The following is a 25,124-nucleotide window of genomic DNA, read 5'->3' as shown; positions in this document are numbered from 1 at the left end:
GTCTTTTGGATTGATTTTTCAAATTTTGTAAAAAAATATTTATATCCAGACTTTTGTATAACCCCCAAGGTTGTGTTTTTTGGTTATTCTCTGAATTTAGACCCTTTTCATTGTAAATTTATTATTCATTTACTGCTTTATTGTGCTAAATTGTACATTCATAAATGTAAATTTTCAAAAAAAACTCCCTACTTCTTTATTTTCAGGAAAGATTTTGATATGTATGTAAATTCTTTAAGAAATTCCAATAATTGTATTGCATGTAAGACTCTTTCTTGGTGTAAGTCCTTTAAGCTTATATAGCTTGCTTTTGGTTTTTTGTATGTAACCCTCATTGTTCTTTTGTCCTTTGTAATTGTGTTGTTCGTTTGCATAATAAAAAAATAAAAATAAAAAAATAAAAAAAATAATGTGAAGATGACGCCCTCTACAGAACATGTTATGTATCTGCAATGTCCTGTGGTCATATTAAACAATATGGCACCCTGGAAGTGTGATTTGTCAATAAGTTATTGAAGTACACTATCATGTTGGTGGTGAACAACATATCTGGCAACAGGTCAAAAATACTTTTTTTGTATACATATTAGAAAATTAGAACATCTGGCGAATCCACATCCTTAAAAAACTACAAAGATTAAAAAGTTGTCCCTTTTCCGTGGAACTTGCCTTGAGTTATGCTGTAAATTGTGGCGTAGTAGGTGCCGTTAACTAGAAACTTGGACTCGCGGTCAGGAGCCTTGTTCATTCGAACAGCTCCAGTTGTCTCATCGATGCTCAGCCAGTTATCTGGGTCAGAGGCTTTAATATACCTATAGGAAAAGGGAACATAGTTCAGGCTCATTTATCATTAATTTAGGTGTTGATTTCTCTCTCTTTTTTTTTGTTTGTTTTTTAAACTGTTTTAATGTAAACATACTTTACGTTGGTAGCTTCCTTTCCGGTGTCTTCATCAATAGCCGGGTACCTTGTGATGATCTCATTACTGTTAAAAGTCTTGCCTTCTGAGATGGGAATGGCTTTTATTAGGGGCATAAACTTGGGTCCTTCTGGTTGGTTTTCACCTTTACATTCACGTTGTAGATCTGACCACCTGTCGATGACCATGAACTGCTACTTGAACCACCGCTGCTGCTGCTAACACCTCCTCCTCCTCCTCCTCCTCCTCCACCACTGCCCCCAAAGTTGACATTCATTCCTGATTGTCCTCCAGTTACAGAGGGGTGAAACAGAGCATTGTTGACTACACCAATACCAAGCTTCAGGTCTTTGACATCCTCATAATCAACAGCCTAAAAGGAAAATGGACATGAGATACCATCTTCAGACAAATGGCTGAGAGTATAATCTGCTTCAGAACAGTTCAATGCTAGTGCCTACTTAGCATGCAAAAATGATAGTGTACTAGTGTTAAATGCTAAATAACTAGCAATGTTAGAAGTTTCGGGGACAGGGGTTGTACTGACACAAACATCGACACAATTTTGATTCAGTATCAATTCATATGTAAACAGCCAACATTTTTTTTTTTTTGAATACAGTTTGCCTTTTTTATTTTATACTTGGTTAAATTCAGTATTTTCTTGCATTCATTAATATTCACTATCATTAAACATATTAGGCTGTAAGTTATGAACTCTTAAATTTGTTTTATCATGTCTAAATATTTATTTGAATGAAAAGACTAAAAATAAATTAAATATGCAAGCAGTGATGAAAAGGCCCTCACACACGGGAAAACAGCAAATAGCAATATGCATTTAAGCGAGTAAATAAATGAGAAATACAGTAAAGTCATTTAAATGTGCCACACTTCCTGCTGACAGCAGGTGGCGCTTTGAATATAACCGAATATTGGCATGTAGATGTTTTCAGGACATGACTTTTATCAAACATCTGAAGTTTGGGGCAGATCGGACATTGTATGCAGTTCCAACAACAACAGTTGAGTTACAACAACTTCCTGTTTTATGGTGTAAATAGCATACGTTAGCACAACTCCTGTGTTGTTTGATTTATTGTTTCTAGAATGTTTGGGACTTGGTGGCATATTTTAATGTGTTTCTGTGAGTGAATTACAGTGAAAAGCACGCCATTTCCTGTAGCCACCAGGTGGCGCTATGACTAACTGAATATTGGCAAGTAAATGTCTTCAGGCCAGGACTCTTACTAGACATGTGAAGTTTGGGACAGATCAGACTTTGTATGCCTGACTTACAACAGCTGACTGTAACTGAATATTGGCTTGTACATTTTTTCAGGCCAGCGGCTGCATTTAAAAAAAAAAAATCTGTAGATTTCATCCTAAAAGTGTACTTAGTCACAAAAGCTAGATTTTGCCTACACACACACACACACACCGTGCTTTATACCAGCCATTCATTTTGTTTAGGCATGGCTAATACCACAGCTTCTATAGTCTCAAAACCCATATGCTCAAAGCGATGGGTCGGTGGTCGTCATCAGTGTAGGAGCGATATATCAGGCCTAGAACTCAAGACTCAATAATATTATCAAAAAGCACTAAGCAGCTCTTTCATAGTGTGCATATATATATTTTCCTCCCGCTGGAGAGAACACCCTTCTTCTGCTATTCACAGGGACCTGCTGTTCTATCCCTCAGCGAGAGACGAACACCCTTCGCATATAAATAAAAAAAAAAGAAATAAAAAGGCCTGGCTGTTTTCCTCCCGCTGGAGAGAACACCCTTCTGCTGCTATTCACAGGGGCCTGCTGTTCCATCCCTCAGTGAGGGGCGAACACCCCTCGGTACTTATTCATAAGAGGGGCCTGCTATTATCTCCCTCATCCAAATTCTATATTTTATTAATATTGTCTTTCTCTTTTGCAGGATGGAACATGGCTATGGTTTGGCGGTTCTGGGCAAGTAATACCTCTCATTATGTTGGGGGTTAATGCAAAGCTCTTGTATGGTCTATTAATCATGGAGCAAGAACCCTATAAAGGAACCATACCGGCAAAGATAATTGTGTTTCAATAAACTAAAGTATTGCCAAAGCGGTCCTTTCTAAAATCAAGCACAGCGTAGTTCAGTCAGGCCACGTAGGCATAGTTCTGCCAGCAGCTAATGTGGTCAGCTGTTATACCGTTCCAATCACTGCGCTTCTCCTATCAGACTGGGGACATACGTGGCATTTCTTCTCGGGAAGGACACTTAAACTGCTCGCAACCCTCCCTCCCTCCCTCCCTCCCTCCCCACTGTAAGTATCAGAATTACTGTTCACCTTCTGGCTGCCGTTTTCTTCTCTTTCAGATTACTCAGGATTTAAGTCCTAGATGTTATCGACCTCACTGGTGAGAGACACTCATCCTCATAGCCAAGGATCAGTAGATGCTCCAGGATTCACTGCACTTTTATATGTTACCACTGTTCCAGAAGACACTAGTGTCTTAAATCATCTGAATATCACTCAAGTAGTTAACATAGTTATTTATTATTATATTGAAAGGCCGTTGCTCGATGCCTCTGAATACACATACAGTTAAACCATTGTCACAGGAGAATACAGTGCTGTGGCCTAAGCCAAGGGCTTGACATTCTTTGTCTGGAACAAATGGGACAAATAAAATATAAAAATAACCAGAAACACGAGAATGATTCAGATTTTTTTGTTTTTATTATATTCAATGTAAACAGCGATTGATGAGTGTATCTCTGCCTCTGGTACGCTAACAAGTCGCGTTGAGGCTCGCGCTGCCTGTCTCTTTGTGAGAGACATTCCTGGAGAAATCAAAACAATTGAGCAGCAATATAAACTCACAGAAGAAACATACTGGGGTAAAACTGAGTTTTTTGTAGTTGTTGATATTTATGATTTATGATTTCAATAAACAAGTAGCCTAATTAATATAAAGTTACTTACATTTTAGATCCAAACAACCTTTTTTGTTCCATTTCACCCATGATTTCACCTACGGAAATAGTTCCAGAGGAAAGCAACACTCAGCGCGGTGTTTTGTTACTAAATGATTCAGCGTTTTGAATGAATCATTTGAATAAACGACTCAATGACTCACTCATGAAGACGATCCCTTGCTACCCCCTATTGGCGGTTATGTTTAAAAGTATGATTGCATGTTTTATTTAGAACATCAATCTTATAACATTATTTATTGCAGCTGTATTTTTTGCAGTTTAAATTATTTAATTTGATTGGTAACAGCCTATAGTGTTTTTACTATTATAACTGAATTTATTAATCAAATATAAGAATTTAACATGAAAGATGATGCATACATTTAATACGATTTAAAAAAATGGCCTTTATAAAATTAAATAACGCCCTGGGGTGAATATCACAAATATGCAGATTTAAGTAGGCCTATGTAAAAGCTGACAGAACACTGATGAGAATATTACTACAGAATCAATATATGTATACCACCAATTTAATTTAATTTGATTAAATTAATGTTTAAGTTGATAATTACAAGAAATATTGTAACTGTTACTAACTTTTAACTGCTGTAAAGAGCACCTTATTTGTTTAAAGTGTTTGCAAACCATATGTTATTCCACTTTTGTTCATTTAGCAGCACTTTTGTATTCATTATTGAATTTTGCGCATACTGCGATTAATTGCAATTAATCACAGAAAACCATGCGATTAATCCCGATTACACATTTGAATCATTACACAGCACAATTTTTTTTTTTTTTTTACAAACACAAGAGTCTTTTACATAACATTTATTTCATGCACATTTTGGTTCATCTGGACAGATGATCCACCGAATCCCACGTTACCAATAAAGGACTCTGTGGCGGATACCATGCCTTTTTGATGACCTCCCTGGATCATTTCTGATCCCCCTTTATTCTCCACATAAAGGACATTTTGAGTTCCACCATAAGTGGAAACACCTTTTTGGAGGGACTCGTGAATCACCTGGCCCCCTTGTCCTTCCATGACCATCAGGCCCTGAGATCCAGCAACCCCTCTCTGAAGCATATTTCTGCGAGTGTGTTGAACTTTGGCCCAAGGTCATTCAGAAACTCTAGGTCATTGTTATCTTCGAGCATGCTGCAGCAGCCGACAGAGCCAACAGGGGAGCCCTTCCCCTCATAACCATACACCATTGGTTCATTCTTAGCAAATCCATCCTTCAATCCTCGGCTTTTCTGTAACACACATAGAACAATACATATATGTGATCCACATAGAGATATATAGAAAGACAGGCAGAAAGATAGACAGATAGCAGTCCCGGTGCAAAAGGGGGCCTGGCACGATCTGTGAGTCACTAGTGTCGCCCTGGACGAGCCTGTCTCCCTTCACCAACTCCATATCACGTCCCACCAACCACCAGTCCTTGCTTGTTTGTACAATATATATATTTTTTTAAATCAACAGGCTACTGTTATCAAAAGTTATTGTTTTGTATATACACAACTCCTTAATAAATCTAAAAATGTGTTTGGTCTGACTTAAAAAAGATATATATTTTAAACAGATTTGATTGGTTCTGTGAGGTGCCATGATTCTGCTGTGATCTTTGTTTGGAACTATTTTTGCATCTAAAATAGAACAAAAACAGTCAATATCGCATCTAAAATGTAAGTGACATAATACTGCAGTTTTTCTCAGTCGCTTTGGTACATTTCTCAGATCAGAATTGAAATTCTCAAAACTACCTGTTCAATTCTCTCATCATTGTGCCACTTGTGCACATAAAAAAAGCAGTTTCTCATTTCTTTGAAGAAGTTACAAATGCTTTGGTACATCCATGCAAATGATTATGTACAATTCTCTGTTATTTCCTACGTTATCAGTTGCTTATGTCATGTTGATCAAAATGTATTATATTGGTAGCCTAGAAATCTAGACGCACCCTAGCGGCAGCAAATTTACTCTGCCCGCAAGTGTCGTCTAGGAACTCTCAATACCCTTGTGAGCTGTATTCCCCTCACTCTGGACGGGCCAATCACATCGTGTATAGAGTCGGTGGGTGGGGCCATAATGACGACGGCCGAGTTGCGTTTGCGTGCTTCTAGTAAACACAGAAACTGGCAGCTTATTATAAATCATAAATCAGCTTTGACCGCGATTCTAGAAGACTTGGAGTTAAGCTTTTCTCTGAGAAAAGAACAAAGAACGGCACTGAAGTCATTCTTAAAAAGGGAAGATGTGTTCGGAGTTTAGCCGACCGGATACGGTGAATGTTTAATCTATCAACAAGCTCTGTTTCACCTTCGTTGCTCTGGTTGGTGGTAGCGCTATCCTATCGCGTGCAGAGGGAGTTTGAAAGACAACCGTTTATCCCGCCCCTCGGATTGAGCCCTGTCAATGGTGAGTTTCCAGACCAAACATCTTGATGTGGGTCTGGCTTGTCAGGCTATTATATTGGGTCTCTGTTGAATAGTCTCACCCCCCACAACATTTAGGCACACGCTCATAGCATAAGTCTTTACATGCAAAATGGTTGAACAAGACTGAGAAAAACTGTAATTACTTGTTGTTCATTGAAATCAAGCAGTTCAGGCAGGCCACGTCAGTCAAGCTCGCATCAGCTGATAGTCAACTGTTCCTGAGGTGTACCAATCCAGTTTTGACATCTATCACCACGGCCATTAAACATTCCCATTCTTCAGCATCTCTTCTATCGCATAGCTGCTCACAAATCAAACTCCTCTAACCACAACTCCGCCTTAACCTGTATTTAATCGGCCTTAGTCTGGTACCTAACTTTAATCTGTTTCTTTCTGTACAGGTCTCTTCATTGTAAGCATTTTTTTTCTCATGTATTCTGTTTGTCTACATCTCCTGTAATTGTGAATTGTAATTATGTATGCATAAACTGGTTCTGTTCTATTACCCAGGGGGGTTGACATGCTGCTCTGCCTGCTCTGTTCAGGCATGGGGTGTTTTTGCCCAGAACAGAACCATACCACCAACACTAAGTATTATATTATTGTAATAAATAATATACTTGACAAAGTGGTCTGACTGAACTATAGAATTATAAAAATCAATGGCATGAGGCTGTGTGAGCCTCAATAGTGCAACCTTGTTAGGGTCTGTACAGTACCATTATTCAGTATCTATCGCGTTTTGGTGATTCCCTAGTCATTTTTTTATTATTGCCGTGTTGATAGATGGATGGATGGATGAATCGATAGATAGATAGATAGATAGATAGATAGATAGATAGATAGATAGATAGATAGATAGATAGATAGATAGATAGATAGATAGATAGATAGATAGATAGATAGATAGATAGATAGATAGATAGATAGATCATATACACATAATCCTGTAGGTATATTTCACCTGTGAATAGTATTCATCTAGGAACATTTCAGACACAGCCATTCCGTCAAAATCTCCAGCCATTTCTCTACTCATAAGGGTTTCATCTCTCCTCAATGAGTCCATGTAGGCCATTTCCATGTCATTGTAGCCACGGAAACCTATTATGGAATTGGATTCCATGAAGCCTCCTCCTCCTCCTCCTCCTCCAACACCATTAATACGCATACCACCCACATCTTTGGATTTTAAACTCATGGGCCTCCCACCACCATCAGTAAAATCAGTCGGTACTGGAACATCCTGTCAGAGAATAAATGGTTTGATATATTTAGCTTTATGACAAAAATAACATCTCAATCAGATTTTTGTTCCTGATATCATATCATACCCTGTCCTCTCCTTGGCCCTCAGTATGGTAAGAGATGAGATGCTCTTTAGTGTCATAGGGCATGTCTCTGAAAGCTCCCGCCATCCCAGCGGCTCCACACTGACAGAGTAGCAGCAGGAGTGGGATGACTGTAACAGGAGATACAGTGTTTATTTCAGCACCATAATAACAATCAATCATAATCTGTTCTGTGAACTTTGTTACTTACGCAATAATGGAAGCAATCCAAGGAAGAGCAGACAGATTCCAGCAGGTCCAAATGTTGACCCCTTCTTAAGCGTTCCTGCTACAGTTCGCGCACAAGCCCCCCGGTCTGTACAGGTACACACTTCCACCACTATTTTCTGAGGTTCTGGACATCCCAACCCCTGCTGGTCCTTAACATCCACCGTCAGCTCATGTTCTCCTGGCCACATCTTCTCTTGGGTCCGGAAGATGGCAGTGGTATCTGATGAGAAGAAGAACAGAAGATCTCAAACACAAAGTCAGTAGTGACATCCTAAATAACAGATCTCTGACTAGTACTTCATATTTGTGAATTCCTATCTTAGATAGATAGATAGATAGATAGATAGATAGATAGATAGATAGATAGATAGATAGATAGATAGATAGATAGATAGATAGATAGATAGATAGATAGATAGATAGATAGATAGATAGATAGATAGATAGATTGATAGATATACAAAGACAGATGGATCAATGTGTATACCATTTAAATGCTCGATTGACCATTTCCCTTTAGTTCCTTCTGGGACAACATTGAAGGTGAATGGAGCTCCATTGGGTGGTGCATCCTCATCCACTGCAGTGACTAAGACTGCGTCCTTATCAGTACAATGTCTCAGGACTTTGCTTAACAAAGTGGGGCAGTGGTCATTAAAATCCTCTACCTGGATGGCAATGGTGCCCGTTGCAGTCTTGGAAGGCCAGTCTATAAGAGAAAAGCAAATGCAAATATATATATAAACTATTAATAATAATAATAATTTATATTTGCATTTCATATAAACATTACAATAATATGATATATAATTAAAAAAAAGATAAATAAGAAAAGAAAGTCAAGAAATCAAAATAAAAGAAACCCGTAAGGCTACTTTCTCTTAACTTAGTTAGAAAAAGAAAGAAAGAAGATATAAATTGTCATTGAAATCCAATATTAAATAATGTTAATAAGTATTTTACAATTTAACTTGCAGATGCTTACATTACTTATTCAAACGTCACTGACTCAGTAACTATTGTTGATTAATGTGAAGATGACGCCCTCTACACAACATGTTAAGTATCTGCAATGTCCTGTGGTCATATTAAACAATATGGCACCCTGGAAGTGTGATTTGTCAATAAGTCATTGAAGTACACTATCATATATGTTGGTGGTAAAAAACATATCTGGCAACAGGTCAAAAATACTTTTTCTTATTCATATTAGAAAATTAGAACATCTGGCGAATCCACATCCTTAAAAAACTACAAAGATTAAAAAGTTGTCCCTCTTCCCTCAAACTTGCCTTGAGTTATGCTGTAAATCGCTGCATAGTAGGTGCCGTTAACTAGAAACTTGGACTCGCGGTCAGGAGCCTTGTTCAATCGAACGGCCCCAGTTGTCTCATTGATTCTCAGCCAGTTATCTGGGTCAGAGGCTTTAAAATACCTACAAGGAAAGGGAACATAGTTCAGGCTCATTTATCATTTATTTAGTTGTTGATTTCTCTCTCTTTGTTTTTTTTTTTTTTTTTTTTTAAACTGTTTTGATGTAAACGTACTTTACGTTGGTAGCTTCCTCTCCGGTGTCTTCATCAATAGCCGGGTACCTTGTGATGATCTCATTACTGTTAAAAGTCTTGCCTTCTGAGATGGGAATGGCTTTTATTAGGGGCATAAACTTGGGTCCTTCCGGTTGGTTTTTCACCTTTACATTCACGTTGTAGATCTGACCACCTGACGATGACAATGAACTGCTACTTGAACCACCACCGCTGCTGCTGCTAACACCTCCTCCTCCTCCTCCACCTCCTCCTCCACCACTGCCCCCGAAATTGACATTCATTCCTGATTGTCCTCCAATTACAGAGGGGTGAAACGGAGCATTGTTGACTACACCAATACCAAGCTTCAGGTCTTTGACATCCTCATAATCAACAGCCTAAAAGGAAAATGGACATGAGATACCGTCTTCAGACAAATGGCTGAGAGTATAATCTGCTTCAGAACAGTTCAATGCTAGTGTGTAGGCCTACTTAGCATGCAAAAATGATAGTGTACTAGTGTTAAATGCTAAATAACTAGCAATGTTAGAAGTTTCGGGGACAGGGGTTGTACTGACACAAACATCAACACAAGTTTTATTTAATATCAATTCATATGTAAATAGCCAACAAATTTTTTTTAGTTGAATGCAGTTTGCCTTTTTTATTTTATACTTGGTTAAATTCAGTATTTTCTTGCATTCATTAATATTCACTATCATTAAAATTCACATATTAGGATGTAAGTTATGAACTCTTAAATTTGTTTTATCATGTCTAAATATTTATTTGAATGAAAAGCCTAAAATTAAATTAATATGCAAGCAGTGATGAAAAGGCCCTCACACACGGGAAAACAGCAAATAGCAATATGCATTTAAGCGGGTAAATAAATGAGAAATACAGTAAAGCCATTTAAATGTGCCACACTTCCTGCTGACAGCAGGTGGCGCTTTGAATATAACCGAATATTGGCATGTAGATGTTTTCAGGACATGACTTTTATCAAACATCTGAAGTTTGGGGCAGATCGGACATTGTATGCAGTTACAACAACAACAGTTGAGTTACAACAACTTCCTGTTTTATGGTGTAAATAGCATACGTTAGCACAAGTCCTGTGTTGTTTGATTTATTGTTTCTAGAATGTTTGGGACTTGGTGGCATATTTTAATTTGTTTCTGTGAGTGAATTACAGTGAAAAGCACGCCATTTCCTGTAGCCACCAGGTGGCGCTATGACTAATATTGGCAAGTAAATGTTTTCAGGCCAGATGCTGCATTTAAAAAAAAAAATCATCCTAAAAGTGTACTTAGTCACAAAAGCTAGATTTTACCTACACACACACACACACAAAAAAAATCAGATAATATATATATATATATATATATAAAAAAAAAAAAATATATATATATATATATATATATATATATATATATATATATATATATATATATATATATATATATATATATAGTGTTGATTTAAGGTCTTTATATGATGTATTAAAATTAGCTTGGATGTTACGGTATGTAAATCACACCCTGTATGCTAGTAACTGTGTAAATATTGGATCTCTGTACTCTTAACTCTCAATATTATCGTGGATGGTATCATTACAATCACAAAAACCAGACGGTACCAAATCTTGTGTGCAAATTACAACAAAATGCATTAGTATAAAACTATACTCTTTCTGGGAAAAGAAAGATGGGCTTAAATAGATCACCCATTTTGATTAAGTCACGAGTAAGTCACCCCCCTTTACTGATTGGATCATCTCAGCCCATCTCATCTATAAAATCCTAGAGAACCAATGACTCTTTGCGAGCCTTCCGCCAAAGAGAGACGGACATTTTTGCCAAACCTGGCACCCAGCCAGAGAGAAGAGAAGAAGACCAGCGATTGCGCCCGAAAACTCATCCAAGAAACCGATCTGCGCTTCACTGCCCTGAAAGGACTCAGAGAACCACAACTGACACACACACCTAAAGCCAACTCAAAGCAAGTATTTTATTTTGCAACCATACTGCGTTTAAAAGGTTGTCCCAATCATTCCTGGTTTTGGAATATTAATTACTTGAGGTCTTTCGCAAAGGACTGCACGATAAAAGCCCCCCCCACCCCCCCCCCCCCCCTCTGTTTTACTTTATATTATTCGTTAAGTGTGATTTTTCCCTATATGTTGTTTGCTTTACCTACTTGTATATGCATATTTACATTGTGTGAAATCGTAGTTTTGTATGCTCTAGTTGTTTATTAAAACCCAATAATTTAATTGAAGGGAATCCTTGTTATTTTGCTCATAGATTTGAAGTCAATGATGACGTAAGATCTCAGCTACAAATCAAGCTTGATTTTCTTGTTTCTATTTCAGTAATACAAATTGTACAAATCTATGAAATATTATTTGTCCTGATCAAACAGATTAATGTTTCTTCAAGTTTGTAAGATTGATATTCGATGAAGAAATCTAATTTTCCACTCGCAAGACGAGAGGAAAATTTGGATGACTGAAATAGATTTGGATAAAGGTTACTTTTACATGATTTTAAGTCCCGTTATAAAGTTAATATTGTTATGAACAGCAAGCAAATCATATTCGTAGACTCATGACTATGCCCTCCATTTGAATGAATTATTCCCAGAGACTCATTGCTGTTACATAACAGAGCCGTCTTGACAGCAAGTAGCTTCAAGGCAATTTTTTTCAATGGGTTTGAAAGGGGCTTTTGAGAGCGCATTCATAACCACCAAAAAGTACCAGGGCCGGACAGCGGCTTCGATACTGGGTGTAACCGAAATGCCCCTCTCATAAATCGACAGACGACAGAGTGCTGTCCGATAGCTCCCGAGTTAAGACCCACATGACATGCTGCTGCAGCGGACAGATAAACCTTAAATGTAAAAAAGGCTCTGCCCTTATCTAAAAGGTCCTGTAAAAAAAAAAAAAAAACAGCACATCTGAAACTGAACGCAAGAAAGGAACGATGTTTGTATCTGTGCCCGAGCCCTCAAACGGCCACCATTTGAGATCATATAAGAACGTGTTGAGGCAGTCCTAGCTTTCTGAATGGTCTCAATCACTTTCGAAGATAATCCAGCTAAATTCAGATTTAGTCTCTCACGGACGAGACCCAGAGAGCTAGTTTCTGAAAAGAGGGGTGAAAAATTTCCCCCGTGCTTGTGAGAGGAGATCTCTGTGCGCTGACAACGGCCATGGCTGGTCGTAGAGCAAATGTAAATCTTTCACAACCAGCCTCCCCGGCCAGTATGGCACGATTAGAATCAAAATGTTTGCGTTACCAAATCCTCCGTAATGTCGGCACGGCTTTATTATTCCTAGGAAATGTGTTGTGCATAATGAAAGGAGGGTCCTGCTGCTCCACATAATCAGGTCCTTCACTAACAGGTGAAGCTTGTTAGAACGCACTCCTCCATATCATTTTATATATACCATTACTGTTGTATTGTCTGTCCTGACAAATACATGATGATTCTTGAGAAAATGCACAAAATGCCTCAGAGCTAGTAACACTCAAGACAGACCTTGAATTCTTCTCCCTCCCTTTACCACAGGTCACATTGTTGACGCAAAACTGAGACCGTTGCACTGAACATGGCGTTTGAATCGATAGGGGCATCCAAAAACTCTACTGTTTTTTTGTCAGAGAGGCCTAACAAACCCAGCCATAGCGATCTCTCTCCCACCACCCCTAAGCCCATATTCTGACCGCAACTTTGAGCCGCTCTGCGGGACGTGTGCAGGTTTAAATCTGCACTAATACGAATCTACTCCCAGAACGTTAGGTTGGGAGAACCAGAGTCCAGCTAAGGACCCATCTCCTCTAATAACTCCACCTGATAGGCTGTAAAAAGGGACAGTTCCCTCCTTTATGAAGAGGAGTTCTGAAGCATAGAGTAGAGACAAACTGGCCATTGCCATCTTGGAAACGCGGCTTCGTGGGTCATGCCTGGATAACAGAAAATGGCCAGAGGTGGGATGTGGGCGGAGCTGAAGTGATGCGATGACTATACAGACAGCGGATAAATGCTATCTACCTTTCAATCAAGGTGGCCACCCCTTAATTATGCAGAACTTAAAGGCTTTATATAAAGTAAACAAATTAATTATAAAAAAAATCCACCCCCTCACAGTTGTCATAAAGGGCAAAATTAGCCGTACCACAATTTGTACCAGGCTGCAAACACGTTTTTGTTTTTTTTTCTCCTGTAAAGTTGGGCATTTTAACATGGGACTCAATGAGATTCTCCTCCTTTCTGGAACCTGTCCCTAGTGGCCAGTCGATAAATTACAGTTTATGTTACTTCCGTATTGGCTTCAACAGAAACTGGGGGAGGTTGCCGCTTCGAGCTGACGCATCGAGTATAAACAAGGCTAAACCTGCATCAGTGCGGACGTTTGCAGAAGTGTGCATCGAGGGCGCATAACGGCCGCAAATGGGGTGCTCGCGAGCACACTTTAGAGACGGGGACAGGGCCGAACTTTGTGAGGCTGCCACGGTTAACCTTCCAGGGAAAACTCAAGGGGCCTCATTTATAAAATCTTGAGTAGAAACTGTCCTATATTTGATCAAAGATCATTTCTAAAAAAAAAAGAGTGTGTATGTGTGATTCCGAAAAACGAACGTACGCACAAAAAACGTGCATACGCCACTCTTATTTATAAATTGCAAATGATCTTGAAATTGTGTGCAGCTGAATGGTATCAGATCTCTGCCTTGTAAACGGCCCTAATTGATATCATTAGCATATAAAATAGCACCATTTAACGTCCACATTTTTACTTGAGAATGGCGAGCGGCGAGAAAAATAATTTTAGCGAGGCCGAAATCAGGTACCTGGCTGTGGGCGGCCATTGCAGGTCAGGAGTCTCTACGGGACATTGCGGGTCAGGAGTCTCTGGGCACCTTGCATCAAAAGCCCCACCCATGTGTATCCCACCTCCAGGTACGTAGCCGGAGCTGGTTTGTGGAGCGCAGGAGCGGCCTCGTGAGCGGCGGGATGTTAAATATTACACAAATTGTAATATAAATAATCCAAATATGAAAAAGATCTCAAAATATTAAATAAATATTATTTAACCTGAGGGTTAAATACAAGAAAAACATTAACATCAATGTTGCTTCTCCATAAATCTCCAGAAAAAAAATTATAGTGTAAATGTCATCGACATAATTTGTCAATGCACACTATGCTGTAATGTTCACCAAGAATTACTGCAAATTCCTGTACAGTAAAGCTGTTGTCTATCCTGCTTAAAGCCATTCAAAATGTACTGATAGCGTTAATTTGGCTCCATTAACTGCGTGGCGGCGATGCCGGCGAGATCAATGTTTTTCAATGGCTCCGACTTTAACTGAGGCGATACAGTGATCTATTGTGCCAAGATCTTAAGAGCACCAAAACGGTATATTTTGTTTGACTTTCGGATTTAAACTTACAAAATGTAAAAGCTAAGACTTTGTTTTGACTTTGTTCTGAATTTGTTCCTACACCTAGTATGGCTTGAGGGTAAGTAAATCATGGGGTTATTTAAATTTTTGTGAACTATCCCTTTAAGCAGCAAATAAGCGTATTAGAATGATTTCTGAAGTATCATGTGACACTGAAGACTGGACTTATGATGCTTAAATGGATTTAACATGGATTTAAGCGGGTAAATATAGGAGAAATATGGCAAAATCACTTGAATGTGCCACACTTCCTGCTGCCAGCAGGTGGTGCTTTGACTATAACCGAATATGTAAATGTCTTCAGGCCAGGACTATTATCAAACATGTGAAGCTCACCTTGACAAGCATCAGGATTGCCTCATTGGTCTTTGGGTCCATTTTAATGCTGAAGAATCCAGCCTCATTGCCTGATGCAATAAAGCACTTGGCCGCCCAGTTGTCTGTGTCCTTAAGATCCAGGTCAGTTACTTTGAGTCTTATCACCTCCACTTGAGCTGTATTTTCCTCAATACTAGCCTCAAACTATGGAGAATGGAAAAAATGCAGGGGATCATGGAACACTACCGGAAAATTGCAACTTTTCATTTTCTGTCGTTCTTCGTACACAATTTAACTGTACACATCACAACATGTAAATAGGAAAATATTGGAGCTATTTTGTCACTTATTGAGCAGTAGGCTAGATGGAGCCGTTTGCCTCCAGTTTTTGTGCTAAGCTAGGCTAGCAGTTTGTGTGTCATACAAAGTTATGGCACGCACAGAGATGAGAATGGTATGTATGGACTTATCTAACTCTTGGGAAACATCGAATAACCATAAGTCCCAAAAAGTCGGCATGTTCCTTTAATTATAACTGCAAGAACAGTTTGTTTTAAATATACTATAAAGGTCTGATGTACACATTCAATGCATTTAAAGGGATAGTCCACCCAAAAATCTAAATTTGATGTTAATCTGCTTGCCCCCAGAGCATCCAAGATGTAGGTGTGTTTGTTTCTTCACTAGAACACAATTAAGATTGTTAACAACGGTTGGAGTAAAAAATCTTAATTGTTGTTCTACTGAAGAAACAAACACACCTACATTTTGGATGCCCAGGGGGCAAGCAGATAAACATCAAATTTTCATTTTTGGGTGAACTATCCCTTTAAGAGCATTTCTTTTTAACAAGGGTATGTAGAAAATAACACTATTTAATATCAGAATTGTGACCTCCTGACTATTTATATTAACAAATTCATATAGTTACCTCATCCTTCTCCAAAGTAGGAATATTGTCATTAACATCTAGGATGACTATAGATACAGTAGCTGTAGCAGAATTTCCTTGAGCATCCCCATTCATGTCAGCAGCTTGCACCGTAAGAACATAACTGCTGTGTTCCTGTTCAACAGAAAGGAGTTTAATGCATCTCGACTGTTAGGCAGGAGTAATTTAGAAGCTACAGACACATAATCACACACATTAAATACCAGTAACTGGAAGCAAATACCTCTCTGTCAAGTGTTGGGTTGCTCACAGAGATTTCTCCACTGGATTTATTTACATCAAAGAAAAGTACACCATTATTTGGCTCTTGCTTGATTATGCTGTATGCTATCTTACTGTGAGGAGTGTGTGGCTTATCTGCATCTTTGGCAACAACTTGTGTTACAAAGGTCCCTAGAAAGGACACAGCAATTAAAAAAGATTCTCACTAGATATTTTAACTGACTGGTTAATCAGCCCTAATTACAAAAAAATCCGACAATGGTTGACAATGGCAATGCAGTGTGCAAACTCACCAACTGGACTCCTCTCATAAACGCTGCTTCGTTTTGGCTTGATGAAAACTGGCGAGTTATCATTCTGGTCCTCCACCCTGATGTTTACTATAATATTATCTTCTGCTATGGTGTTGTTAAAGAACCACGCAGTGCCAATAAGCTATACAAGACAAAAATAAAACAAGCCTTTACATTTAAACAGTAAGTTTTAATAATTATTTTGACCAAAAAATATTGTAATCGAAAATTGTATTAATATATGACATTCAAAACAGTTGCCCCTTTAAAACTGTATTCTAGATGTTATGAAAACTTGGACCCATTGTATATTAGGTGGCTTTAACTACTATGTACTAACATTTAAATTTATAATTTGATACAATGCACTCATTGTTTTTACATTTTACTTACATTTTTAAAAATACATGCATTTAATTAAATCTGCAATTAATTTATGTAGCTACATTTATAATATCACAGTTGACCCTTTCCTTACACATTACCCTTAAACTCACCCATACCACCACACCTGTCCCTAACTCTACCCTTAAACTTACCCATACCACCACACCTGTCCCTAACTCTACCCTTAAACTTACCCATACCACCACACCTGTCCCTAACTCTACCCTTAAACTTACCCACACCAGCACACCTGTCCCTAACTCTACCCTTAAACTTACCACTACCACCACACCTGTCCCTAACTCTACCCTTAAACTTACCCATACCACCACACCTGTCCCTAACTCTACCCTTAAACTTACCCACACCAGCACACCTGTCCCTAACTCTACCCTTAAACTTACCACTACCACCACACCTGTCCCTAACTCTACCCTTAAACTTACCCATACCACCACACCTGTCCCTAACTCTACCCTTAAACTTACCCATACCACCACACCTGTCCCTAACTCTACCCTTAAACTTACCCATACCACCACACCTGTCCCTAACTCTACCCTTAAACTTACCCATACCACCACACCTGTCCCTAACTCTACCCTTAAACTTACCACTACCACCACACCTGTCCCTAACTCTACCCTTAAACTTACCCATACCACCACACCTGTCCCTAACTCTACCCTTAAACTTACCCATACCACCACACCTGTCCCTAACTTTACCCTTAAACTTACCCATACTAGCACACCTGTCCCTAACTTTACCCGTCTCCCACCTCAATATCAGCAAAAGTGTTTTGCAACAAAATATGAACACATTACGTACAATATATTTATTTATTTTATGTAAGTACATAGTATTTTAGGCAGTCTAATATAAAGTGGCTCTTTTTTTAATGTTATGATATTTAAAAAAAAATGTTATGATATCATAATTGTACCATTGATGACTGAATTCACAAAAAATATTTAGGTTTTGGACCCACTTTATATTAGGTGGCCTTAAGTACAATGTAGTAACATTGTAATTAATCATTTGATACAATGCACTTATTGTGTACATACATGTTTTTACATTGTACTTACATTTAAAAAAAATACTTGCATGTAATTACGTCTGTAATTAATTTCTGTAGTTACATTTGTAATTACACAGTTGACACTTCCCTTACACCTGACCCTACCCTTAAACTTACACACACCACCACACCTGTCCCTAACTCTACCCGTATCCCACCTCAATATCAGCAAAGGTGTTTTAGAATATAATTTGAACACAATAAGTACATTGTACTTATTTTTTGATGTAAGTACATAGTACTTAAGGCCACCTAATATAAAGTGGGACCTAGGTTTTTACCTTTAATAAAAATATATATGTTTTTACTCAAACCATAAAAGTTGCTGAGATATATCCCTTGTGACAACTAGTCCTGTATAACATGGTTGTATAAAATATGCTTTGTATCTTTAATATTGTGTGTTCATTATTCTCACAGTGTAGTTTTCTCTCTCCTCCCGATCCAGAGGCGGTGTGATGCGAATGAACCCTTTGTACTCGTCTACTATGAAACAACCAAAAGGTGGCTGGTTAGCTCCTGGACCCCTTAGAGTGTAGCGCAGTGGGACGTCCCGGTCCATGTCTGATCGCATCTGAGAAAGTTAAAATAAGAAAAAATTATCAAACTATAATTTTTCTTTAGTTTTAACCAGTTGTATAACAGTTTTACCTTTAAATAAAGAAATTGCTTTACTAAGTAAGTACACTGAATAACTAGAATATTATTTTTCTATTTTAATCAAATCCGGCATTGTAATAGCTGTACATGCAACGAGTGGAGAGATTTGCTGTGTTGTATGGTGTCTCTATTACCTTGCTGATATAGGGCTCAGAACTGTAGTCTACATTTTCTATAATCTTTTTAAAAGGAACGACCCATTCCCTTTTATGACGAAGCTTCTGTGAACCTTTCCAACAGTCTCCAGTGCTCAGGATCTGTAAAACAACAAAAACAACAACAACATACAAATATTTTTTAAATTACATTTTATGTATTTTTTTATTTTTATTATGGTCTGGAATGCATTTCCCAAATACATTATTAGCCAGCTATGGTCGCAAGTTCCGTCGTTATCAACATTTAACAAGTCAGTGCTTACCGAAAAACCATAGTTCAAACTAATTTTTTAAAAATGTATTTAATTAATTATAATCTATAGCAAAAAAAAAAAAAAAAAAAAAAAAATCGAGCATGAATTCGATCTCATAATAATGAATCAAAAGCATTATCCACCACCTGGGTGATATCATATGTTGAACGACTGATTTGCAACTGTAGTCCTATGGTTTCGGGAAACAGTCGTGGCTAACTAGTTGATTTCTTCAACGATGTACTCTGGTAAATAATAATATGTAGTGTGTAGTTAAGCACCCCTGTTTGGTAGGTTTAATTGCTACATTTGTTTAACAAACGGTTGAGCAGTTTTTGTTGTTGTTTGTTTAGGAATGCAACTTCCCCTCAATATGTTAACAACAGTTACAAGTGAACATTCATTGCAATATTAATATTTTGTAACATCTCTCTTTTAAGACTCCCAAATGTAAAGAAGAAGAAGAAGAAGAAGAAGAAGAAGAAGAAGAAGAAGAAGAAGAAGAAGAAGAAGAAGAAGTGAAAAAGAGCAGGACTTTCTTAATCAGTATAGTTTTGCCTTGTTTTACAGTAAAAATATCTAAACAGCCTTCAAACAACATGTATTTTCTATTATTTTTTATTATATCTATTATTATAACTTATTTTTTAATACATTTTGTTTTTCTTATCTCGTTGACATATGTTTAATTTAAAAAAAAAAATCATAAAAAAACAGCTAGTCATGGAATAGCATTTTGGTGTCAGTATGATTTTTTGAAGTTGTAAATAAAACATCTCGGTATTTAACCCTGAAGAAGGGAACGGGTACGTCCCAATTCATCGGAGACGTCTAACCTATATGGTAAGGTTACAGTTAACCAATGAACAAGTTTTAACACCATTTCTGGCTTTTTGGTTAAACTTTAACCGTGCTGTTTTTTCTCAGGTAAGTTAATCTAGTTTTGGTACTGTTTATATATTTTTATTGGACAACAAGACAAAAATATAATTACACTTTATTTTTATAGTGTTAATTATATATTAGTTAAAATGTAATTATACATTTATTAATATCTATTAACAACATTCACTTATTACAGTTAGAGTTAAATTTGGTTATGGGTTAGTTTTTCAACATATATGGTTATTGCTATTAAATACAATGTAATAAATGTAATGTGTAACAAAAACACTAATATAGTGATTCCAAAAATACTGATTAGGAAATTTCCAAGTAAATAAATAAGAAGTGGAGAATGGAGACGTCACCCCAATTTATCGGTGACACCTGACATACGTCAAATTTGACTGACTGAAAGTTGCATACCAGAGTATGCAATTTCAGTTCTTGACAATTTCATGTTTAATTTAATATGTTACTTGCTGTTGTATTTGTGAAATTTACTACAATTTTTTGAGTGAATTTTTTTTCTACACCAATTAAATTATTAATGTCAATATACCAACCTCATTGAGGTATATTTTTTTATAATAATGCATGTGGTACTAAAGACCACACATTCACTAAATGTAAGTTTAGTAATTGAATTATTCCCAAAATGAATTGTGCTTCTGTCCCTTACAGGGATTCATGCATTTTACTTGCAATTGTAATTGCTTTGTTAAATATAATATTCATTTTCAGTATGCTGCATAACTAAAAAGACAATATTTTGCTATAAGTGTAAATGTGTTGTTTGTCTTTTAAAATATGATATTATTGGTTGCATTTTACAAAAAGTTCCTATTAGTCACTATAAAAAATATTTGCATGATTTGTTATCTCAACTCTTTAGATTTTGTCAAATCAATTTAGATAATTAATGCGGTTCAGATAACAATATTTTACGTTTCCATTTATTAAACCAATCTTGTTTAGATTTAATCTAATCTCTAAAATCAAACTCCAATTTTTATCTCAGTGAACTCAAAATTGTACAGCAATCAGGTAACTTACTTTTTTTTTAAAGTTAAACCAACAATAATTTTTTAGTAGATATTATCTTTTGTTAATGTATGTTAACTGTCCATTTTTAGTTCATGTTAGGTTAGAACTGTTTCTGAAAAGTATCATGAGTTTATAGAGACTCTTGGTAGCAATACTTCGATCTGACTTTTGATGCTTTTGGGAAATGCAGCCCAGGTCCATTAAATAATATTTACAGATATAACATTTGATTTTACTTATGTTTTAGTAAATGTTGAAACATTAACCAAGACAATAAATATTTAAGAGGAATATTTCATTGTTGGTTTATCTTAACTAATGAAGTTAAGAAATGAAACCTTATTGTAATGTGTTACTGTATAAATACTATGTATGGTAAGGTTACAGTTAACCAAATAATACTTTTTAACACCATTTCTGCTTTTTCTGTTAAACTTAACAATGCAGTTTTTCTTCTCGGGTAAATTAATCTATTTTTGGTAATATTTAGATATTTTTATTGGAAAATGAGACAAAATACAATTACACTTTATTTTAAATGTTAATTATATATAAGTTAAAATGTTATTATACATTTATCAATATCAATTAACAACATGCACTTACTATAGGGTTAGAGTTGGGTTGGTTTTAGGGTTTACTAAATAATTTTAGTAAATAATTTACTGTTATTTACTGTTATATAACGTGTAACAAAGACAAAATAGTGTTACCAAAAATATATTTTTAAATAAATAAATAAGGAAAAAATATATATTTTTATTTAATTAGTAAATTGCTACATCCATCTCTTTCTACATACCTGCAATGTGACAAGCAGTAACAATGTCGGAGCCAGAGCGTGAGGGAGCATCTTCAGGAGAATTGGAAGAAATCTGTCAATGTGTCATCAATGGTTTTTCAAACTGTCTGCGGACTGCACAACACAAACATATAAGATACAGACCTTACTTTGGTCCGCCCAAAATGTAAAGCCTCACCACCACGTCCCTCTTTCACCCTGTACTTATGTGTAGGTTGGGGAATGACAATAATCACAGTAGAGCCGTACTCTGTTCCTGCTTAAAGGGAAATATTATTATTTTAATGACCCTGTTGTAACAACTATCAATACAATTCTGAGGAATTAGCATGAGCTGGTAACAAGGAACCACACGAAATGTCTTTGTACTTCACCGCAATAGCTGCATTTTTTTTTTTTGTGAGTCATTGACTTCTGTGGAACATTTATTTTTACTTAATAAAAAGTTATTAAAGGATGGAACGGTAGAAGAAGAATCATGACATGTTTTCGTTGACATATTTGTCTTTGATTTGAATCTCTTGCATTACTCACAGGTCAAACTTGTTTGCTTCATGTAGGAGTTTCTTATGAAAAGATCAGCCACTGACAAGTTACAGAATTTTGATTTCAACATTTGTTTACTTATTAAAGTCAGTTGTTTTTCAACCACTTTACCCGACTTGCGAAAATCATGAAGTCAAGTGGCCTTTTAAAATGTCCACGTTACCATAAATGTTTCGCTTGAAAATTTAACTAGCATGTTGATGGATATCTCAAAGGGATTTCTGTCCTTTTAACAGATACTGGGTTATGGGGAAAAAAGAGGATAAAATTACATGATTGAAGTGCTGACCACAAGAGAATAGTATATGGTGTCTTTTTAATATTGTTACAGTGGAACACACACACACCAATAATAATAATCTGAATGAACAGAGCGCAGTGGACTCTAAAGAGCTCTTGACTCTGATATTTTTGTGATATCAAAGTCACATTACAGTTCCCTTTCGAAAAGGAACTCGCGCTGCGTCAGCTGACGCTACGGGGAACGCCTCCAGCGTGACAGGTGTCTGAAATCGCTATCAAATCACAATCCTATTGACCGGCGGCAGCCAGTGATGTCATCACCATGTGACCAAGAAGTATATAAGGGTGCCGTGCAAACATGACACTATCCTCTCGTCTTCAGGGACTGTTTGTCTGAGTTGACTGTAAAATCCAAGAGAGTTAAAATTAAGTGTACAGAGAAGAAGAAGCGTGCTTACAGAAAGTGTGCTGACCCATGTCCCAGGTTCCTGAGGACACGCATACACTCTGTGTGCTCTGCCTGCGGGAAGAGCACGCGCGGGAGGCTCTCGAGGGGGCTTCCTGCCTGAGCTGCGAGCGGTTCCCAATCAGGACACTCCGCTCTTGTCTGGCCCTCTTCTTGAGGGAGGAGGCTCCAGCATCTGGGAACAGTCCCGCTCATGCTGAGGATGAGTGGCAACGACTGTCCTGGGGCTCCCAGATGGATCTGGCTCATCACCTGGAGAGCGGGCTGCTCACCGACGATCAGCAAGATCCTGAAGGTAGACTGTTGGAGGAGGAATTGGATGAAGACTCCTCCTCTTCCACTGGAACAGAGGATGGCTGTGGATGAGGAGGATGATGTGGCTGCGGCCGAATCCTCTTAGCCAATCTGCCCCGTTTACGGGGAGCTGTTGGAAGTGATAGGGCGCGTGTCGCTTAGGCTTCAGTTGCCGTGGCAGCGCTAGGGGAGGGGCTGTTTGCCCACATAGGTTGGGCGATCGGTTCCTCCCTGACCATAGCCGCCCAGCTCCCGGGAACCTTCCATTCCTCCCCGACCTTCATGAGCAGGTCGTGGGGGCATAGAAGAAGCCCTACTCGGCACTGATTCATTGACATCAGCGATTTAATTTCGCTGATGTCGAGGGATTGGCCGATGTGGGATATAAGTTGATGCCGCCTATCGATGAGACGTTCGTTAACTATCTCGCGTCTGGGCGGCCAGCGACACTAAGAGCTCCTGCCCTGCCATCGAGACCGCTAAAGACAACTTTGCATCTTTATGGCAGGGTGTACACATCAGTGGGTCAGGCAGCGGCTTTGCACACAATGACAGTGTTGCAAGCTTATCAGGCCGACCTGCTGAGGGACCTTGATCAGGGGGAGGGCCTAGCCCCTGATGCGATGGCCGAGTTGCGCTGCACCACAGATCTCTCTCTCTCCGAGCCGCCAAACAGACAGCAGTCGCCATCGGATGGTCGATGGCGGCTATGGTGGCCACGGAGAGGCATCTGTGGTTGAACCTGGCGGACATCGGGGCGAAAGATGCAGTCCAGGTAGTAGGCCTTACTAGGCCTCCCTGAATGTGTGTCACTGGGCGGGCCTTACCAGGCCTACCTGCGGGTATCACCCCATTCTTGGGCGCTTGGGTGGCTAGCGTATCCAGGCCTCTTTTGGCCTCCCCCGAGGGGGCGAGCTTGGGCATCAGTCAATGGACAACTAGCACAACTGCTAAGTCTGCTACAAGTTCTGTAGTTGTCGCAAGGCTTCTTCTTTGTACTGATGCCTGCCCCACACAACAACCGCACCTCCCTTTCCGCTCTTTTTATTACAAGATCATTATTAGAAATCCAGTTCAAAGCTTCTCCTTCTTCTTTTGAAAGGTTATATTGTTTTCTTTGGCATTGACAAAAAAGATCTTGTCAATGTCATACGTTACTTTCTTGTAGAAGGAATTCAGCGTTGGATTGGATGCACATGGCATAAATGTTGACTTGGGTTTAAAGGTTGTTATCTTCTTGTCGTAAGTACGAATGGCTGCTTCAGATGAATAATACCAAGCTCTCAGTTGAAGACTACAATGAAACTTGAATAGGTCCACTTTAGTCTGGAATTCTGTGGCTGTATTTATTGGGGCATATGAGAGACCTTTTGACAAAACAGAAATGCAGCTTGTCGGTAGAGTGACCTTAGAAATGTAGATTACTTCATCTCCCTTGTTCGGCACCTGGTGTATCTGCCTTGAATTGGGAATCTTGGTTGATCTCTTTCTTCCTCGTCTCGTCTTCCGCTGTCTTGTCTTCTGAATCTCTGATCCATTTGCGTAATGATCTTGGTGACAGGGAAAGGACCAATGAATTTGGGAGCAAGCTTGTAACACATGGAACGGGGAGGAATA

The 25,124-nt window shown here is 38.1% G+C and overlaps 1 protein-coding gene across 1 annotated transcript; it reads right to left on the bottom strand.

Annotated features, from left to right (window-relative positions):
• Positions 1-4,781: 4,781 nt before the first annotated feature.
• On the bottom strand, positions 4,782-22,125 carry LOC137041840 (desmoglein-2.1-like). The gene is made up of 14 exons (XM_067418512.1): positions 21,959-22,125; positions 18,950-19,072; positions 18,574-18,729; positions 16,685-16,826; positions 16,393-16,562; positions 16,149-16,283; positions 15,236-15,421; positions 9,441-9,820; positions 9,186-9,328; positions 8,381-8,602; positions 7,874-8,113; positions 7,666-7,793; positions 7,296-7,577; positions 4,782-5,143 (listed from the first exon to the last, which is right to left on the bottom strand). The coding sequence occupies exons 1-14, from the start codon at positions 22,007-22,009 to the stop codon at positions 4,937-4,939; spliced, it is 2,565 nt and encodes an 854-aa protein (XP_067274613.1). The 5' UTR covers positions 22,010-22,125; the 3' UTR covers positions 4,782-4,936.
• Between the last annotated feature and the right edge of the window lie 2,999 nt (positions 22,126-25,124).

Source organism: Pseudorasbora parva, chromosome 15, assembly GCF_024679245.1.
Source record: "Pseudorasbora parva isolate DD20220531a chromosome 15, ASM2467924v1, whole genome shotgun sequence".
In the NCBI taxonomy this organism is placed as follows: Eukaryota; Metazoa; Chordata; class Actinopteri; order Cypriniformes; family Gobionidae; genus Pseudorasbora; species Pseudorasbora parva.
Note: the sequence above shows the minus strand (reverse complement) of the source record. Positions and strands in the feature narration are given on the sequence as shown.